Genomic DNA, 20,443 nt, shown 5'->3' with positions numbered 1-20,443 from the left:
TTTGTAGCTATCATGTGAGTTTCACGTAATCCTTACGCAATTGCGTAATCCTTACGTAAGATGCCGTACTCCACTTGGTTGCTTGTAGGTGAGCGTCGTAGCTCAGATTTTTGTCCCTGACAGCCGAATATCGTACAGTATAAACCTGGCTTTATGTATTCTGAAGAACTGAGGCTAGATAAATTACCTCAGATCCTTTGGGGGGTCTAGCTTAAAATGCTTCACCATTGCTGACTTTGTTTAAGCCATTTTTTGTGGTAAATTTTTCACTTTACTTGGTTTTCCAAATTAAAAGACAGGCAGAATTCCTATGTTTGTGGGCTGTTGAGGGTATAACAGTGTAATAACAGTATAACTTCAATAACATTGCAGCTTTTGTAGCTAACATTGTAAGAATCTTGCTTAAAGGCTTTGCAGTAGCTCTGTGGTAATCATGGGAATTGAACTCATAACGCTCTGGTGATTAGCATGGAACCTAAATTGCTGACTCATGACTACTTTTCACTCATTTTGTGCCTGTAATAAACAGTGCAATCAGAAACCATTACTCAGGGTGTGGCTTGGTCTTAGTCTATGATAATACATGCCATAATTCAGTTCAACTCACTTTCATTTGTTTAAAGCTTTTAACAGTAGATATTGTCATGAAGCAGCATTACAGATATCCGGATGTAGATTTAGATCCATAACGTACAAGCCAGAGGCAACTGTGTCAAGAAAAAATCTGAGAGACGACATGAGGAAGAAGTCTTGAGAGGAACCAGAATCAAACTAGAACCCATCCTCTACTGCAAGAAGTATTTGCCCCCTCTATTTAAAAAAAAATTAATAATAATAATTCATGACTAAATCGTTTCAAACTGAAATATATGACAAGGAGAACATGACACAAAAGTTTTTAAATGATCATTTGATTTATTGAAGGAGAAAAGGTTATACAACATCTGTATCACTCATATTTAAATGTAATTTCCCCCCAAACATAATAACTGGTTGTTCCATTTTTATCAGCAACAACTGCAACCAAATGCTTTCAATAACTAGAGATCAGTCCTTCACACTGCTGTAAAGGAATTTTGGCCCACTTTTATTTGCAGAATTGCTTTAATTTAGCTACTTTGGAGGGGTTTTGAGCAGGACCGTTAAGGTCCTGCTAGAACATCTCAATGAGGTTCAAGTCAGGAATTTGACTAGACCGCTCCTAAACCTTCATTTTATTTCTTTTAAGCTATTCAGCAGTGGACTTCGGATCATGGTTTTACTGCATAATCCAATTGCACTTTTGAACTTTAAATTACAGACTGATGTCCAGATATTGTCCTTCAAAATTTTCTGGTAGAGAGCAGAATTCATTGTTCCGTAAAAATGTGTTAAGAGGCCAATAAAAGTTAGCTTTTTTCTTTTCAAGGTTTCTTCCTCATTTCCTCTCAGTAATTTTTTTTCTCAATACAGTTTTGTTGGATTTTCCACTATGGAGTTATGTCTTTGAAAAGAATTTTTTTGTTAGCAATGGGATGTGAGATATTTGCACTGTTGACTGTTTTATATTGTGCATAAGGAAAAAAAAAGTTTTATTGGCCTCTTCAGGTGTCCGTACTATTTGCATTAGCCAGTCTTTTGCTGATCTTGGTTTTGAGTCTTGATACATCTGCCCTCCTTGGGAGTGTGCAGTTATCTCAAACAACTCAATCTGCCTAAACTAATGAAGTTCTCAGATGCGTTCAAAGAACCGAATTGGAATTATCATGGTCGGTAAATTTTGCCTAAGTCATTTTAACTTGGTTGCTGTGGTGCCCTAGACCCTGCAAACAAGAGAAAAAAAATGATGTGGACCATCAACATTCAACCATTCAGGACAAAGAGGTGTCTCTACTGATCTGTCAGTGATGTTGCTTGTTAATTCAGAAAATTACCACTTTTGAACTAACATTCAAGGACCTGGTTTTGGAAGGAACGTTGAAATGAGGGTCTGTATTATTTTTTCAGTATAGCCAGTTTCGTCTAACTGAATATATCTATAAGCTGGATATGAGATTGTAATTTACCTTGGAGTTTACTAATGTACAGAAAATGTACGTTTCTGATCAGATCATGCTTCTTCTCAGTCCTACAGGTAAAATGGAGAAAGAGCGACCCACGGTCTGAACATCTAGTGCTACGTGGAATATCCCCCCTCTCTAGCAGACACCATGAACATGCTGAAATCGAGCGGCCTTAAAATTCCCGGCAGGGGTCCGAAGCACTCTAGCCCGGTGGGACGAACCACCACAGGGTCACCATCCTCCCCTGCAACTCAGAAAGACAGTAAGTCGCCATTTTGTCCCCAATCTCTCACTGCCAGTCCCCAACACGCAGGAAGTCATGATGCCTTCCTCTACGGTTAGCCATGATTCAGCTATTTTCACCAGTGAAAATGGTAGCACGGAACATCTTAATTTCTTAGCTCAGGAACGAGCTGCTGACTTCTTTTTATTTCCCACACCGTGATTGCTGACACAGACCATGAACTGAGTAATAAGCTCTAGAGCTGAGTACTACATTGTATGACACAGAAGGGCGTCATGGTTCAGCTCAGTTGTGGAATGCTTTGAGCGGGAAAAAGGGGAAACACAGGAAGTGAAGTCTCGCTATGTAAACAGCAAGCAGCCTTTAACTGCACACGGTTTATAAAGAGTCTCTTTTTTGCTCTTTATCAGGTTATGTTATGGCGGTAACACTGTTTTTCTTATATATGAAGCACAGCTAACAGAAAGAGCTTGGATTATTTCTAAACTTAGTATAATTATTCCTCCAACATCAGTAAAAATTTTATTTCTGGGGTGTAGCAGCTTGGCTGTCTTTTGAACTTTTATAGACCTCGTACCTTCATCCAACAAACAGAATTATGGGCTTGCCTTCGCCATGAAGCAAGGACTTGTCCAAAATATGACATCTGGTCTCATGATGTCGCCCAAATCAAACAAAGAACTAGAGATGATACTTTGATATAGGTCATTGGAACTTATACCATTGTGCTGTTGATTTGTCCAAAAAAAAAATGGCGATCCACATAAATTGACAGAAAAAATGTGTAAATGTTGTTATGGTGAAGTTTTCTGTGGGGGATGTTTATTTTGCATTTTATAAGGAGTCTCTAGTGTCAGAGGTACAGCTGTAAGAGAGCGACTGTTTGTAGCTGCTATAAGTGAAAACAAAAGTGAACCAACTTTTCTGATGTTGCACAAGATTGAATGTTACTATAAATTGATAAAAAGTACAATGTGTCATTCTTTAGTAAGTGAAAAATTGTAATCATTGACAAATTGCTGTGGCAAAATAAAATACTTCGGCACATGCAGTTATTGGAAAATAATCAATTTCAGGGTGGTAACAGTATCTCTGCTGGACCCTTTTTTCATGTAACAGCACTAAGAAGATACATCTTCAGGTGTTTCTGGAAAAATTGGATTAGCATTACAAAAGATGATGCAGATTCCATTCAGACTGCATTCAGTCCATGAATAATGTATGCTCTTGGAGACAGCCTTCATATTTTTTTTGGCTGTCTCTTACTGACCACAGTGATTGGCTTCATTAGATGGAATATATTTAAATGCACTTGTCTGACATACTTGGTGTTCAGTGAGTGGTGTTTTGGGTTTGGGAATGGTCCTATATAAATTACATTTTCTTACATACCTTGACTTTACCGCAGATGTGACCTTCTGTTGAATCCACATCACATGCATCTGTACAGAAACGGAGCATGGTTAAGTTTTAATTAAAAAAAAAAAAGAAAGAAAGAAATGCTTGTACATATAACAATGTGAATATAATATTGGCAAGCGAGGGCAGGGCTATCTGTCAAAGAGCCAGGCATAATTACAGCACAGTTCACCGAATGTGACATTAGACAATGGGACAGTGAATAAGCAGTGTATTTGCAGCTATTTTGGTTCTCTATGTCTGTATAATGAGTATCATTACAGTATAAACACTTTGCTTTGCAGAGAAGGCTAGCACGATCATAACTAAGGATGTGCCAGTAAGATATTAAGTAGGGCTGCTACAGCTAATTGACAGAATTGATATAATTTGATTAATATAAATAGTTATCAAATAAAATGTAATTTGTCTGTATAATGAATCATGCACTACATCAGTTCACACCACAAGTATGAGTAGTTAAACCATTTTTTTCTGACCTGGTAGCATTGATAAGCGGCACGTCATTTAGTTTTAATTTATGTATATGTTATGTGTTAAGGCGTCAAAGGTGGTGTGAGTCACATCAAAGGTGGTGTGAGTCGCTCCCAAAAAGAGCCGATTCCCTGATTCCAGGCATTGAATACTAAGAGTCAAGCCCAAAGCTTTGGAGTCGATTCCGCACTTAGAAAATGAGACACGCAAAGCAAAATGAATTAATCATTGAAGTGTTTGGTGAGACTGCCAATGGATATTAAACTGTATTATGAATTTGACTTGTTGGAATTGAACAAACCATGTCTAGAAATGCAGGGAAGAACATCCCCCAGTGATTGAGACCATTGGTGCATGGGTCATACTGAAATATAGTTGTGTAAGAAAATGTATGAAATACCATAACCATAATGTTATTTTGTGGGACTAAACTGCAAAACAAGTGGAACAAGTTAGTAACCTAGTTGTTACTTGTGTTATAACAGCTATAAACAGTCGTTTCCCTCATCAACCTCTTGTTTGCTCTCTTTTGACTTTCCAGTGATGATAAAGGAACAGGTTTATTTCTGACTTTTACAAAGTGCTGACATTGGAGACTCCTTCCAAAAAATGCTAAGTAAACGTCTCCTTTAAGAGCATTTTAAAAATATGTTAATGTGAAATGTCCACCATACAAGTTCCTGTGTCATGTTCAAACTAGTTCATTAATATTAATGTGTGAGTTGCCTGTTATAATTAAAAATAATCAATACGTTCTGACCAATCAGAATTGAGACTTCAGCACCAATGTGGTAGAGAGTCACTGGGTTAAGATGTTAGTATTTGATACTAAGAGCTCTGCTATTGGTATTGCATCGATATTTCCGTAGTGTTCATGGCGTTTATGCTTGATTGTGAAAAAATTAGACATAGATCAAAAAGAATTGAGTAGGATGGATTGAGTTGTGGTTCAAAGTTTGTGGACTAAAATCGTCTAAATGGAGTGTGTCTGTTCCATGAGACGAGCAGCTTTTGGTATGAATTAGCATCCCATACTCATTTCTGAGACATCGGGTTTTTCCAGCAGATGTTACAGATGTTTCATTGACTCAACTCTTCCAGTTAGGCACATTGTAAATAAAGCGGATCATACTGTAGAAAGAAAACTGATTATATTCTGCTATACAAACATTAGGATGAATATCCAAGTGTCTAAAGAAGCAACCATGAGGGCTGGGCTGCTCTGGGACCCTCTTGTGTGTGTGTGTGTGTGTGTGTGTGTGTTGGGGTGAGAGGCTGAGCTGAGGTCATTGTGCCGGCCCGTCCTGCTGAATGGTGGGATTCAGTCAGAGAGAGGAGGTGACTGGGCCACAATAGTGCTCTTCTCTTCCTTTTGCCTCGAACATGTGTGTGCATTCAAGTGTGTGTGTGTGTGTGTGTGTGTGTGTGTGTCGTCCCCGATTCCCCGTTACCCCGGCAACTTAGCCACTTGGGCAAACGATGCGGTGGGCCTTCAGCTCTTTCTCTGACCCGACCCATGACTTCCGGAGTGAGCTCTGCTCTTAATGACCAGCTTTACTGCCACACGGCCAGTGATAGAATGACGGATGCAGGTCACGTGTGAGCCTCGAGATCTGAATACACCCTCAAACAAACCCACATCCACCTGTAGAGTTGTTTTCTTGACTTAAGGATGTAGAGGAGCTGTTATTAAAGCTGTTATTGTCTTTAATAAGCGAGTTTCTAATCTGTATATTCTGAAATATGGTTTTAGATTTAACTGAGTCTTATTATTCTGAAGCAATGGTTATATCGATTATATAGAGGCTTAAATAAAAGATTAACCATGTTATATATATAGAATTTAATGCATATTATAGGTGAAATCTAAGGAACCTTTGCAAGGGGGCCACAATACATTTATTAACTGATGCTTTATGCTATACTTTTATTTTTCATTTGTGTTGCTTTATGATTTTTCCAGTGGGTCTGCTTTCTGGTAACAATATTTTCATTTCCATCCATCATTAAAAAAGGTTTAGTGTATATCATTTGTTAAATATTTTAATATTATTTATATTTAAATAGTGATTTTCTACCAGCATTATCAGAGTCATGCTTTTCTGTAGCATTTTATGTAGGGTCTATGGCATTTTGTAAGCATGTAAGTAGTATATATATATATATATATATATATATATATATATATATATATATATATATATATATATATATATATATATACATATAGTGAATAAGAATCCATCTCAGAGTTGGACTATTTATTCCTGCATGAGGATGAGTTGCAGTTGGCTAGTTAATCTTAATGACTCACGAACAAAGCTCTGATCCTTAATAAGGTCAGATCAGATATAATTTATATACACATAATATTAAAATTGTTTATATTCCATTTAAGCAATATTTTGGTGAGTAATTTCTCACATATATTCAGTGGTATGTAAAAAATTTTCATCAAATAACATACAGTATTTATAATGCTAATTTACAAAATCTTGGCCCAAAAAGTCAGAAAGGACATAATGGTTACAACATGACTGTTAAATTTTTTAAGCAAAACAGTAAACAAATGGTAGTCTCATCCTTAGACACTTGCTCCACGGAATGGGGAGAATCTGATATCTTTTGTACACTTTTCTGGCCGCAAGCTTCAGAATCTCCACAGTTCTGTCTGTACACACTTGTGTGCACCAGTTTTCATCAGGAAAACAAACATCTGAATGTGGAAAAAAAGTTCACATAATCCTGTCTTAAAAAGTGATTAAAGGTTTGTATGAAGGTGACTAATAAAAGATAATCTTGTACTTTTATAAAATAGACTAAATAGACATTACGGACTCCTGCTTCAGAGCAGCAGTTTGGTCTGCCATATTTGTTGATGCTTTCATAGAAGCTACCTTATAATTGAGACTAAATATCAGTAACTGGAGAACATTACTCTGGGTAAATAAATAAAAAATGAGTCTGAAATATTTTTGTTTATGGTAAAAGCATTTTTTTTACTTTTATGTGATGCTAACACATAATGTAGCACTACTGCTAATTTTATAGGCTCATTAATATTCAAAAGCATTCAGATGCTAAATAATTTATGTAAAATTCAGATGCAACCCACCATAAGGCTTATTTTTCATTTGAAATGTTTGGTTTTGAACTTTAAATATCTTCAAATAGAGAAAAAAACACTTTAATGGTGTTATTCCTCCTTTGTAATATTTGGCTCAAGTCAATGTTTGATTCGTCCTGTAGCCTGAGTAATATTTTGCTGAATAAGCACTCATGGCTTGCTGCTGTGCTACCTCTTCTCTATCTGTTTTTTTTTTTTTTCATGGTGTCCTTTTCAGTTGGTAGGAATGCAGATACTCAGGTTCACACAATATGAACACAGTCCAAATGACCTGTCTGCCAGCTGATGAGGAGAGAAACTTGACCACATCACTGTTTCCCACCATTTAGCGTGAAACACGCTATCTCAGATGCTAGCACTAATTTTGCTTATATCTTGACTCCATGAATGACTGCGTTTGCCAGTTGAACATATGGGAGCAATTGGCGCAGCTATTTCCACCCCTTTCCCCCTTAACCGAGATCTACGAGACCGCAAGCTACAGAACCAGCTGCGTGTGTCAAAGGCTGAGGCTGATAATCTGTGTATTACAGCAAAATCCCACTGATTCGGGGAAAGCAGCGTAGTGCTGAGTGCGGTACGAAGACTGCTGTGACCTGGAGGAGAAGATATGAGCCAATGCTCTAATGCAGTGCAATGAATGAGGTGTGTGGGGAGTGTGGTTGGCAGCCGATTCAGTGTAAATACTGGAAAGATCTTGTGGCTAAATAAACTAATGTCACAAAATATTGGCGTATATTATCGTACAGAAATGCCTTACTGTGGAAATCAGCTATATTTGTAATAATATGATGTGATAGTTTTACATGCTGGCCTAAAGTTTTGTGTTTAGGAAAAAGTATTATGTGCTCTAATAAAAACAAAAGAGAGTGAGAACACCGTTCCCACTTTATTGGCTATTTTGCAAAGTAGCGAAGTTGGAATTACGGTAATGACAAGCTTCCGATGTATAAAAAGTATTCACATATTTGTGAAGCCAGTGGGGAACTTCTAAAAGTTTGGGAATTTTCTTAAACACTCTTGGGACCAATAAAATAAAAATAGCAGTGGCTAGTAAGGAGCGTCAGTTAAGAAAGGTAGCTAGCTAGTAAAAGTAATGAAGCCAGAAAATGCTAGTTGGCGTAATTTTAAGTCAAATGTTAAGCTAGATAATGATGTAAACTTTTTTCCTAAAGCTATGTATCTTAAAATCAAGGATATCTTGCAAACTTAGTGCTAAAAAACATGTTAAATATTGTCCTGAGATTGACTGAGGTGAGCACAATGACTGACATCTCGCAAGCTCGCATGGAGTATCAATTGAAAAAGTATCTAGCTAGCAAAAGTAACTAAGCCAGAAAATGTTAGTTGATGTAATTTAAGCCAAATGTCAAGCTTGGCAATGTAATTGTCATGCCGGTATCGGAAACAACGTTCAACTACAATTCCCAACGCACAGCGCGGCCTACAGAAATGGCCGCTAAGGACTACAACACCCAAACACTCTCACGTTCACGTTCACCTGATTACTGATTTCACACACCTGGACGCAATCACAATCCCAGCATGTTCACAGTATATAAGGACATTCATTTCATTCATTCAGTGCGAAGTATATGCTCTGTGTCTTTCTGTACCAGTTGTTACCAAGCCTTTGTTTATTGTGTGCTCTTCTGGTTTTTGACCCCATTCTGTTTACAGTTCTTGATCTTGTCTAACCCTGTTTACTCTGTTTGTACATCGCCTGACCTGTGCCTGTTTTTGACCACGGATCTCTTTCAACGTAGCAAGAAAAATAAGTTAACATTGTTATCTAGGTTTGCTAGAAAAGGTAGGTAATGAAATAAAACTAAAATGCACAAGAAGCCAGTTAGTTATATAAATATATATTAGTGCCACCAGAACTCGTCCTTGGTTGCTCTGTGTAGTGTGGTGATGGGATTTGGGAGCTAGCAAAAAGCTACAGTTGGCGTGTTATTGATTCGTCATTCTAGCAAGAAATATGTGAACCAATTAAAGTGTGCCGTATTAGAAAATAGCTACATCGTAGATGAAGAATTTACAGTTTATAGAGTTTAGCATCTGGTTCATGATTGTAGGGAATATCATATTAGCAACTTTTATCCATCGGGCAATTCGAAAAAAGCTCCACCCACATTATGAATTAATGTATTTGTTTTGTGCAGTTTTGCATTTGTTTGTCAGACTCTACTATTCATATAATACATTAAATTCTACATATTGGTTCTATGTATGTTGATTGATTGATTCATTGATTAAACATCTCTTTCCAGATGTTCCTCACAAACAGCCCCTGCCGGCCCCGAGCAGCAGTGCATCAGACAAGTCAAGCTCGAAAGCTTCGGAGGTGGGCGATGAAGTGCCGAGCGACTTTGCATTGGGCGAGCGTGTATGGGTGAACGGCGTGAAGCCGGGCCGTGTGGCCTATCTCGGTGAGACCCAGTTCGCCCCGGGTCAGTGGGCCGGCGTTGTTCTTGATGAACCTGTGGGCAAGAACGACGGCTCAGTGGGCGGTGTGCGTTACTTCGAGTGCCTGCCTCTCCAGGGTATCTTCACGCGGCCCTCCAAGCTCACGCGCCAGCCGGCAGCGGAAAGTGGTGATGCTCACCCTGCAGACCCACTTGCTGGACCGAACTCCCAGACAGGCACTGGAGCCCAACGTGTGGTCGTGCCACTGCGAGAGGGAATACTGAACAGTGCAACAAAGACAGGCAATGAGTCTGGCTCCAACATGTCCGACAGCGGCTCGGTGAAGAAAGGCGGAGAGAAGGACCTGCGAGTGGGAGATCGTGTGCTGGTGAGTCTGCTTTGATTTTGATTTTAGATGCAACACCTTCAAACCCTAGATGGAGTTTTCTAACTATACTAATAGAGATACACCCAGCAAACCTACCCTAACCCTTTTAGATTTTAAATATCTATCTATCCAACCATCCTCTGGTTGACTTCATCCAGAGCTTGCCATTGATCCACTTAATCTCTGTCTAGATGGAAAGGCCACGTGTCCGCTCCCCACCTCTTAGGCAACAGAAAGCGTGCAGCAGCTTTCCTGCACGGCTGTCTTCTCTTGACTGGCTTCGGGTCAGATTGCCTTCCATTTAGCACAGTTCTGGCTAAAAGCTTTCTAAGCAGTCAATAGCGTTAATCAAATGGGATTACCACCGAGGAGCCCCCACCAATGATCAGCTATTGATCGGCAGCTCTAACTGTCAGGCTGCGTGTTTTTCCTCGTTTCCTTTTTCCATCAATGCGGGCGTCCTGGAGGCTTTACACACCGGTCAGCACCAGTGTCTGTTTAGATGGTTAAAATTACACAGTACAATCTGGTGTAGGAGGTGTGAAATTACGGAGTATATCAGAGAGCGCTTTAGGCGTGAAGTATAGGTGTGAGTTTTGTAGATCGCTGCGTGTGGAATGACAGACTACACATCTGGTGATACATATCCCAGTGTTGAATTCTCGAATCTGGTTGGTCAGAAGGTGTTGATTACTCTCCTATAACAGCAGCTCTGACAGTGGTTCTGGCATCAAGGCAATTCACTGTTCTATAATAATACACTCTTTCTAATCCGTTATTGTTTCTGTAGTAGCTCCATATAAATGTAGAGTAAAACAATGTATAATTGTTGGTATGGTGATGGTGATGATTTTCTGTGAGGAGACATTTATTTAGCTTTTTTTGGAAGGAGTCTCCAGTGTCAGCGCTCAGAGGTAAAGCTGGACTTTACTTCTTCTGGAATTTGCGCTTTCTCTGTAACATAACAGGCTCCTTTTTTTTTTTTTTGCTTTATTAACATAGTAAAAGAGGCTGGTGAAGACAAAATGGTTTATAGCTGTTATCATGTAAGTGATAACGGGAACTAACTTGTTTTGCAGACGTACCACAACATTAATTGTTAAATCAATGACAAGGTTACTGCCCCAAAGTTTATTTCCAGCATTTTCCAGTAATCACTTTTTTTATAGGTACTTGAGCAACTTTTATTACATAATACACTCAGCTTACTTTATTCTGATTTATTTGCTTCTAATTTATTAAGCAATGGAGCTTGAATGATTTCTGAGAATGAACCGTTCTTCTTTTCATGATGCTTTTGTTTTCACCTTGGAAAATAGGCTATCTTTTAAATGTTCAATGATATCAACATGTCATTTAGTTTATTGGTGCTTTTTCTAAAACTTCTGTATTGCAGCTGAATTGCATCAGTGTGTTGATCAGAGTTTTCCTTTTGTGTTTTCAGTCTGTTTTCACGCACACTTCACGTAGCTGCTGGCTGTCTGAAATTAGAAATTATCCAGGGAAAAGCTATTCATTCAGTTTCTTCGTATGGGGTTCTACAGTCGAGTGCAAGACTTTGTGTACCCTTAGGTCAAAATAAGGAATACATTAGAGTTATAATGGAAGACATGTTTCTTAGTTATTACAAAGATGATCAAACAGTGTAAGTTAAGGTATTAATAATGAACATAATCCAAAAGATATCCTTTCAAAGATTTGTATCTACCTTTCTGAATGTGGTATACATTTTCTCCTGTTTCATAATCTGGTGATTTTGCCTTAACATCTATGAATTCTTTTTATTTGTGAATAAATTATAAAATAAAGGTATATTTTTTACTTTCTCTTCAAAAGGCTTGGGGGGGGTGCAAACTTATGCTCTCAAGTATACAGTTAAGGTCGCAATTATTAACCGCCTTTATAAAATCAAACAAAACCCTTAGCTTTTCCAAGGAAATGATCAATTTGCTACATTTCTAGAAGAATTCACATGTGGGCTGCTAATAACACCCCAATTTTCAATACATTTGTTATACAGCAATCTTGGAGATTTTTTAAAAAAAATCCAAAATGCACCAAATGGGGCCTTTTAATTGATATATGTTTTAGGAATGATGTTAACATTGGACCGAATTTTAGGAAAATGTTCCATATCTCCTTAGGCGCTAATAATTTCGACCTTAACTGTATACACATCAGCCCTTTGAGACATTCGCAAAGTACCCTAAACATTGATGAGCTGTATTTTACATATAACCACATTTCCATGCATATGAGGATGTGTATCTAGTATCATTTTCGCCATAGCAACGGGACGCCTGTGAATGCTGTCAATGTAACAGGTAAAGACAGTGATTTAAGTATAATATTGTGATAATAGTGGTAAAAGATTCTAAAATGACAAGAACACATTGATGAGCATATAATATAGTAAAGGGTTATGTACATTTTGTGTAGTAAATTGAATGTAAAACAAAATTTTTGTTTCCCGGCTGTGCGAGAGCAGACTTTTCTCTGCTATGTTCCTTGATGTTTGCTCCCAGAGAGGCATCTCGTATTACCATGACTGCATTATAGCACGTGAAGGACCTCTCAATGTCGTGTAACTCAGCAAAGCAATGATTTTTGTCAATATGCTCAGAGCTTGTGGTATTCCTCTGTTGAGCATCATCAGAATGTCTCGGCATTTTTTTTTTGGTAGAGGAAAAAAATCATTATATGATAGGCTTTTTTGTTTACAAATAACATTGGCAGTACAATTAATACATTATTTTGTGTGTGGAAACTTCCAGAATAATTTTCATAGTTTTTTTTTTTTAAACAAGTAATGTTTTACTTTTTTTTCTATTACATAATATTAATGGTGCAGTCATTTCATTTCCTTATTATGTAAGGAATAAAACACAGCAGAGGTGTGCTGTTATGAGAAAATAATCAGTGACGGCGTGGTAACGGGAAGTTCCAATAACAGCATGGGCTGAAGGGTTTTATTCCTCTTATACTGCAGGCATTTGCCAATACTAACTGTATTTTGTATATAAATTATTTAAAAATTTCAATTTTTCTATTGATTTGTTTATACTTACTTTTAATGTAATGAAATGTCTGTGTAACAAGTTAGCTCCTGTTATCACTGACCAATACATGAGTGCTGACACTGGAGACTTATTTGGAGTGCCTGCCATATGGTGCAGGTTCTCTCAGCTCACATGCTGCATTCAACTAAAAAAACAAAGAAATTGTCTCAACTTGGGAACTCAGGACAATCTCTTCAACCCTGAGTTCAGCAAGTGATGTCAAATCAAAATGGCTGCCCACAGCATCAACAGTAAACAAAGCAGCACTTCTTACCTTTAAATGAGTTATGCTGTATATACAAGTATTTGCTTTAGATCAATCAACATACAGACATATTTACCTAAATCTGTAACACAGACTACACTGTTTTTTTAGGAGGAAAATATACATCACTCATCACACTTACCTGGCTAGCTTGTTGATAACATAAGATGATGGCTTCTCACTCATACATTCAGTCAATTACTCTTACACAGAGCTTACACAACACTCAGGAAAGAATGATTCCAATCCTGTAATGTGTAACACAGGTTAAATCATTTTCACCCAAGTCATGTTAATTCTGTTGAGCTTAAATAGTAACATACTGTATATTTTAATGCCTACTTAAAATATAAAATATAGCGACTGTTTAAACCCTATGTTGCTTCTTTACAAAATCTATCAAGCTAAGGAACCCAAAAGTTTTGTGTCATATACACTTGTGGAAATGATAGAATGCTAGATTTTACAAGATGGCAGTAAAATTGGTATGATTCATAAATTGTCATAAGAGCAGCTGAAATCCTAAGAAGGTTTTAGAAGGTTGGCTGCTGGTGTTTAGCCGCCGTTTTGTCTTGCAGAATGCAGAAGCTGCTCATTTCGTGTAGCTTGTGTTAGGAACAGGAAGGTGGATTATGTGACTGCCAAGTGGAGGCTCATGCAGATGTTCTGCCTGATGTCACTGCTGCAGTGTTGAGAGCGAATCCAGAAGCTGATGTCTGAGACAGAGAGAGAGAGAGAGAGAGAGAGAGAGAGAGAGAGAGATCCTGTCTTTTGTATCCTAAGTCATATTTTAGTACAATAACTTACCAGAATTTGACTCGTTTTTCTCTCTCACTGACTCATTCTTGCTTTTGATTTTTTGGAGCCGATCAAACACTTCTTGCGTGATAATCACCCGCTGTGAATGTTAAAGTAAACACTGACCGAGGATGTAGGAAGACCAGAAGCACAATCAAATATTACCAAGGCTCTGCTTATCTGTATTTAAGTTGCCACATCATTTAGACACATGGGCTACGCACACAGAAGTGGTACCACATCTCAAACAGTGCTGAAATTTGATGCACTGGTGAAATCTGCCATCACATACTAAGAGTTGGATTGAATGCTACACTTACGTGGAATGAAAATCAAAGCTAGTGTTTAAAATGAATTCCACTTGAGACTGTTGTTTCTCACGTTGTGTCTGTGACTGACTGTCTAGACTCATTAAAACTTACTTTCTGCATTACGTGGAGTCGAGGTTAAGGAATTAAAACGTGACAGGGTGTGTAAGGAATAAAACGTGACAGGGTATACTGTTATAGGAAAATAATCAATGACAGGAAGTGGAGTTACTGTTACCACCTTGAAGTTGATTCATATCCAATAACAGCAAATTTGCCAATGCTAACAGTGTTTTACTTATTAAAGAGCAATACGTCATATGTTTTATCCATTTATAGTTGCATTTAACACTGTAGAACATCCTTAAAAAAGTTACGTTATGAGCAGCTATAAACAGTCATTCCATCACCTCTTGTTTTTTCTCTCTTGAAGTTAATAATGAAGAAAATACCAGAAAACTTCAAGTTAAAGCTTTACCTTTGTCTGTTACAAAGTTCTGATACTGGAGACTCCTTCCAAAAATGCTAAATAAACATCTCACAGAAAACATCTCAACATATAAACAATGTTACTATTTAACTCTCAGCGAATTAGCTGTGACTAGAGAAATGATAGCAAATTAGAGCTGCTCTTATAGAAAATGAATCAAGTACATTCAGTAGATTTCACTCACTTTTTTATAGCTTCTTCCAGTGGGTTCGATTTACACTCAATTATAAAATGTCAGTCTAAAGACCACCTCACCCTTGCGTCCATCTGGATGTACTCTAAACCAGACTTGGAAAACGTTCGAGGATAAAGGTTCATTTAATAAGCCACCTCCACCTGCACTACAAACACCTCCAGAAAGATTTAGCCCAGAAATGGAAAAACACTTTGTTCTCCAATTTGCTTCCAACTTTGTTACGTTACTGCCACATGTGGAATAAGGCTGTCTCATCTGCTTCCTGTCTCGTCGAAAAAATGAGGGACACAAACTCACAGCTGCAGAGCTTGACTTCTTTTCCACTGAGATTCAGTAGAAACTAAGTAATGGTGTTAATACTGTCAGCAAGAAATTAAATGATATGTATTGCTGATGACTCTTAGTGACAACGGCATAGTAAAGTTGTTAACTGGTAGTACCTTGAAAATCAACCTATAGCAGCTTGTTTTTTAGCCTATTTCACAGGTAACTTGAAGGAATTTAATCCAGAGCTCATCAGCTAAAAATCAAGTCTCCTATACATAATGCCAACTTGGACCTAATGTGTTCTGTTAGTGGAGAGTTCAGGAATAAGCTATATACCAGAATATTATTGTACACATTTAAATAACTAGCATAACATTTGAATTATTTGATTATGTTCATAAAATAACAGGGGTCCATGGAACTTTATACACTATATGGCCAAAGCATGTGGACACCTGACCATCACACCCATATGTGAGCCTTCCTTAAAATGTTGCCTCAAAGTTGTTAGCACGCAGTTGTATAGAATGTCTTTGTATGCTGTAGCATTATGATTTCCCTTCCGTGGAACTAAGACCCCCAAACCTGTTCCAGAAAGACAGTGCGCCTGTGCACAAAGTGAGCTCCATGAAGACATGGTTTGCCGAGGTTGGAGTGGAAGAACTCGAGTGGCCTTCAAAGGATCTTGACCTGAACATCTTTGGGATGAACTGGATTTGGCACCAGGCCTGCGCACTTGACCTCAGTTCCTGACCTTACTAATGCTTTTGTGGCTGAATGAGCACAAATCCTAGTGAAAACCCTTCCCAGAAGAGCAGAGGCTGTTATAACAACAAAGTGGGGACCAACACCATGTCAATGCTCATGGTTTTAGAATGGGTGTGATTATCAGGTGTCCACATACTTTTGGCCATATAGTGTAGTTAAAGAGGCCCTTGGCTATGAAATGTTTGAGAACCCTTGCACTAGAGAACAGTCTCCAGTGTTCTCGCACATTCGTTGACTTGTAGTGCAGATTAAATTCTTATTTTAGCTGCTGGTGACTGAAATAGTGGAAAATTGAATACATAGTTAATGATGCTGAGATAAAAGCAAGGCTAAATACTATCTGCAGCCTGATAAGTGTACAACATCATCCAACTAACCTGTGACCAAAATAACTAAAACTAATTAAACTTTCATGAAAAGACTAAAACTAACTTCAAGATCCATGCCAAAATTAACAATACCAGCCAGGCAAGAAAAAACATGCTCTCATTGCTCCTCTATCACATCCACTATGAAGGTTAGCTTTGAGGTTCACACAAAAGCTCCTCTGTCTGAGGTTTTTCTGGAGATACGACCCTGAACACTGTGCAACACTGGCCCGTGTTTTGCTCAGTCCAAAACGGACAAGGTGGCTTTGTTTCCTGGGTAAATCTATGGCACTGATCCACGAAGCAACATTATCTATTGACAGGGTTGAATTTGTTGGGTGAATGAGGTTTGTTTAAGAGTAGTGGAAAATGATCCAAACGGTGACTTTATAGTGCTTCCCAGGAATCAGTAAAAAATATGATAGTTAAACGAATATCACTCAAATAGCATTTGGAATGTTCAGTCAGAAACATACCACAAGGCTCTGTTTCAGGTCCATTGTCAATTGTTTATTCCTTTGTTTATATGTAGGAGTAAAGGTCCAAAAGTCTGAGCCTGCCTGAAAAAAGTATGATCGATCAATTATCTCAGTGTTAACTTTTATCAAAATATTGATTAATATATCTAGCTAAATTTTGGCTTTGTGGTTTCCACATTTGCCACATACCTTCCGGGTTGGGGGTTCAATTCCCGCCTCTGTGCGTTGTTTGCATGTTCTCCCCATGCTTTGGAGGTTTCCTCTGGGTACTCCAGTTTCCTCCACAGTCCAAAGACATGCTTTGTAGGCTGATTGGCATCTCTAAATTGTCCCTAGTGTGTGCAGTTGTGCCCTGCAATGCGTTGGCACACCATCGAGGGTGCCCCCCACCTTGTGCCCCAAGTCCCCTGGGATAAGCTTCAGGCTCCCTGCGACCATGTGTAGGGTAAGCGGGACAGAAAATGGATGGAAGTTCCTTACTCTCTTAATGCTACATTCAACTTACCTCAGAAGTGGGAAGTCGGAGTTTGGAATTATGTCATTTTTAACCGCCATACATTTACAGCTACAAATTGGGGAAAAAAAACATGGACGTGTCCATGCTTGTCTTTTGTTAGCAACAAGCTAGCCAGATAACTGTGATGAGTGATGTATAGTTTCCTTCTCAAAACAGCGAACTGTATATTCAGTGTTATACATTTAATAAGCGAATATTTTTGTATGTTGATTGATCTGAAACAAATACTTGTATATACAGTATAACCCTTTGTTTAGTGCTGATTCTGTGAGCAGCCATTTTGATTTGACATCACTTGTTGTATTTGGAGTTGAGTGTCCCGAGTACGAATTCTGAATTAAGGGGGCGTTTTCTTTGTTTTTTTGCTTGGTCAGTGGTATGGAATTATGAGTTACGACCCCTGGTCGATTCCAGCATTAATCATACTACAGTAATTTCTATTTCCTGGTGCAGGGGATGCGACTGCACTGTAAAGCCTTTGGCTGTGTAATCTGCTACTGCTGTAACTCCTAGCATGTTTGTAGCTTTATCATACAAAATGGCTATCTATCAATCGCACAGAAGAACATGACATTGCTGACGAGAAATAATCTGTTTTGGCTAACTGCCATGCTATTTTGATTTTTTAAGAACAATGTGGTAAATACTGACAGTGTAATAGATTTTAAGAAGTTGTTCAAAAGAAAAGAACAACAATTATGGGATTTAATGTTTGCCCATTTGCTACAAATGCAGCTGAAAATTCATTTTAAACATATAAATATTACAACAAAAGGTGTACAAATGGATATTCAGGTATATATGAGGATTTCTCATGGCATGGCATACCATCAGAACCCAGCCATGATTAATTGTATGTGAAAAAAATGGAAGATTGTACCCCAAAAAAATAGAAGGTTGTGGCTCAGTGCTGATGCTCAGCAGTTTGCGTAGTTGGTTTCAGTGGGAGAGGTCACGGCAGCTCTCAGATTGCTCCTCTTTACTCCTCACTCCCTGACTTTTACTTTTCCATGCCTGCCACATTCCAGGGTTTGATGTGATGCATAATTTAGTAGTGAAGTGATTCATGCGATCTGCATGGAACCAGAGCTGCTGTCAAACTGCTTCAAGGTGGTCTTTGTCTTTGTGAGTACATGGATGGGACTTTTCTAGTGTGTGACCCATTTTCCCTCACAATCCCTGGATGCATGTAGGGCAGATCGGGCTCGTGCCCAATTAGGTCTCGGAGCAAACGCAGGCCATGCCGACTTGCAGGCATGCAGATGCCATCCTGAATTCCTTCCCTGAGTTTGACACATGCTTGTGTTCTTTCAGGATGGACTGATGCCTGATCTGATTTTCTTTCAGTAGGGCATGTATTGTGAGGCATGTATTTTTACACACGTAGTATTTTAAGCAGATAATTTTGAAACAAACCTTTTTCTTGTATCTTGTTGGACAAATAATTATAATAAGTAAAAGGTTAAAAGCAACACTGAAACATAATGAGTAGAAAGTGCCACAAGGCTCTATGTTAAGTCCTATTTGTGAAATATTTAATTTGTTTCTTTCTTTACGTTCCCTTGAGTAAGTATTAATGAGTAAGTCCTATGTTGATGTAAAATATACTAATTTGTTTCTTTCTTTAATATTTACAGTCAGGCCCAACAGTAAAAGTGCCACAAGGCTCAATAATAAGTCCTCTGTTGATTTGACATAATTATTTGTTCCTTTCTTTACGGTAGGGTCCAAAGTCATTAATACAATAGGTAAAAAGTGCCACAAGGCTCTATATTAGTCCCTGTTTCAATTTGACGTATATAAATTTGCTCATTTCTTTTATATTTACAGTACAGTCTAAGATCAGTGACAAAAAAGTGCAACAAGGCTCTATATTAAGTCCTGTTCCATATTAATTTGTTTCTTTCTTTACTCACACTGGGGTATAAAATCAGCGACCCATTAAGTAAAAAAGTGCAACAAGGCTCTATGTTAAGTCCGGCATTGATTTGAAATATTGATTTGAAATATTAATTTGTTCTTTTCTTTAATATTTACAGCAGCATCAGTTGTGATCAGTAAAAAGCGCCACAAGGCTCTTTAAGTCCTGTCTCCATTTGACATATATTCATTGTTTAATATTTACAGTAGTCCAGAAGTTTTGAACCTAATTACGCTTATGAAATAACACATGGTTTTTGCTAAATGATATTTCCCAAGTGAGGTCATAACATTCCTCACTACTAATTAAATAGTAGCTTTACCTAGTTTTTTTATTCTAATATTCTAAAAAAATTATCCTTAATATAGTGCCAGGCAAAAAGTGATGCTACTTCAATACGAACAACTAATATAATTTTGACATTACATCATCCTTTACTAATACAAGTAAAAGAATGGTACAATAATAATGCATAATAATGCAGCAGATACATTTTTGCTGTTGCTGATGTTTATAAGATCCCGCCATCCCTGACTTGCCATGCTCCTTTATTCTCTGCTCAGGTGGGCGGCACGAAGACTGGTGTGGTGCGCTACGTAGGCGAGACAGACTTTGCCAAGGGTGAGTGGTGCGGTGTGGAGCTGGACGAGCCTCTTGGGAAGAATGATGGAGCCGTGGCCGGGACCAGGTCTGGTGCAAGAATCCTTCTCTGCCCACATAATAATACGCTGCGCCAAAGCCTAACAAGTCTTAGACAAAAAAAATAAATAGATAGGTACATTATATTACATTCCACACACTGCCAGCCAGTCAGAAGTTTTTTGTTTTTTTTTAACCATTTCTAAAATTTGAAAATCTATTTTTAATGTTATTGGAACAATCTAGATTTTGTTTGGTTTGTGTA

General features: G+C 38.1%; 1 protein-coding gene across 3 annotated transcripts in view; it reads left to right on the top strand.

The window, feature by feature from the left end:
• Window positions 1-20,443, top strand: part of clip2 (CAP-GLY domain containing linker protein 2) — a 35,073-nt gene that overhangs the window by 1,994 nt on the left and 12,636 nt on the right. For all 3 annotated transcript variants that reach the window (XM_026922104.3, XM_026922105.3, XM_026922106.3), the window contains exons 2-4: window positions 2,106-2,304; window positions 9,580-10,103; window positions 20,103-20,227. In XM_026922104.3, the coding sequence (XP_026777905.1) occupies window positions 2,190-2,304; window positions 9,580-10,103; window positions 20,103-20,227 (764 nt within the window). In that variant the 5' untranslated portion in view covers window positions 2,106-2,189. The remainder of the gene's footprint in view (window positions 1-2,105; window positions 2,305-9,579; window positions 10,104-20,102; window positions 20,228-20,443) is intronic.

Source organism: Pangasianodon hypophthalmus, chromosome 27 (genome assembly GCF_027358585.1).
Source record: "Pangasianodon hypophthalmus isolate fPanHyp1 chromosome 27, fPanHyp1.pri, whole genome shotgun sequence".
Lineage (NCBI taxonomy): Eukaryota > Metazoa > Chordata > Actinopteri > Siluriformes > Pangasiidae > Pangasianodon > Pangasianodon hypophthalmus.
The sequence above is the reverse complement of the archived record's forward strand: the minus strand, read 5'-3'. Positions and strand labels throughout refer to the sequence as shown.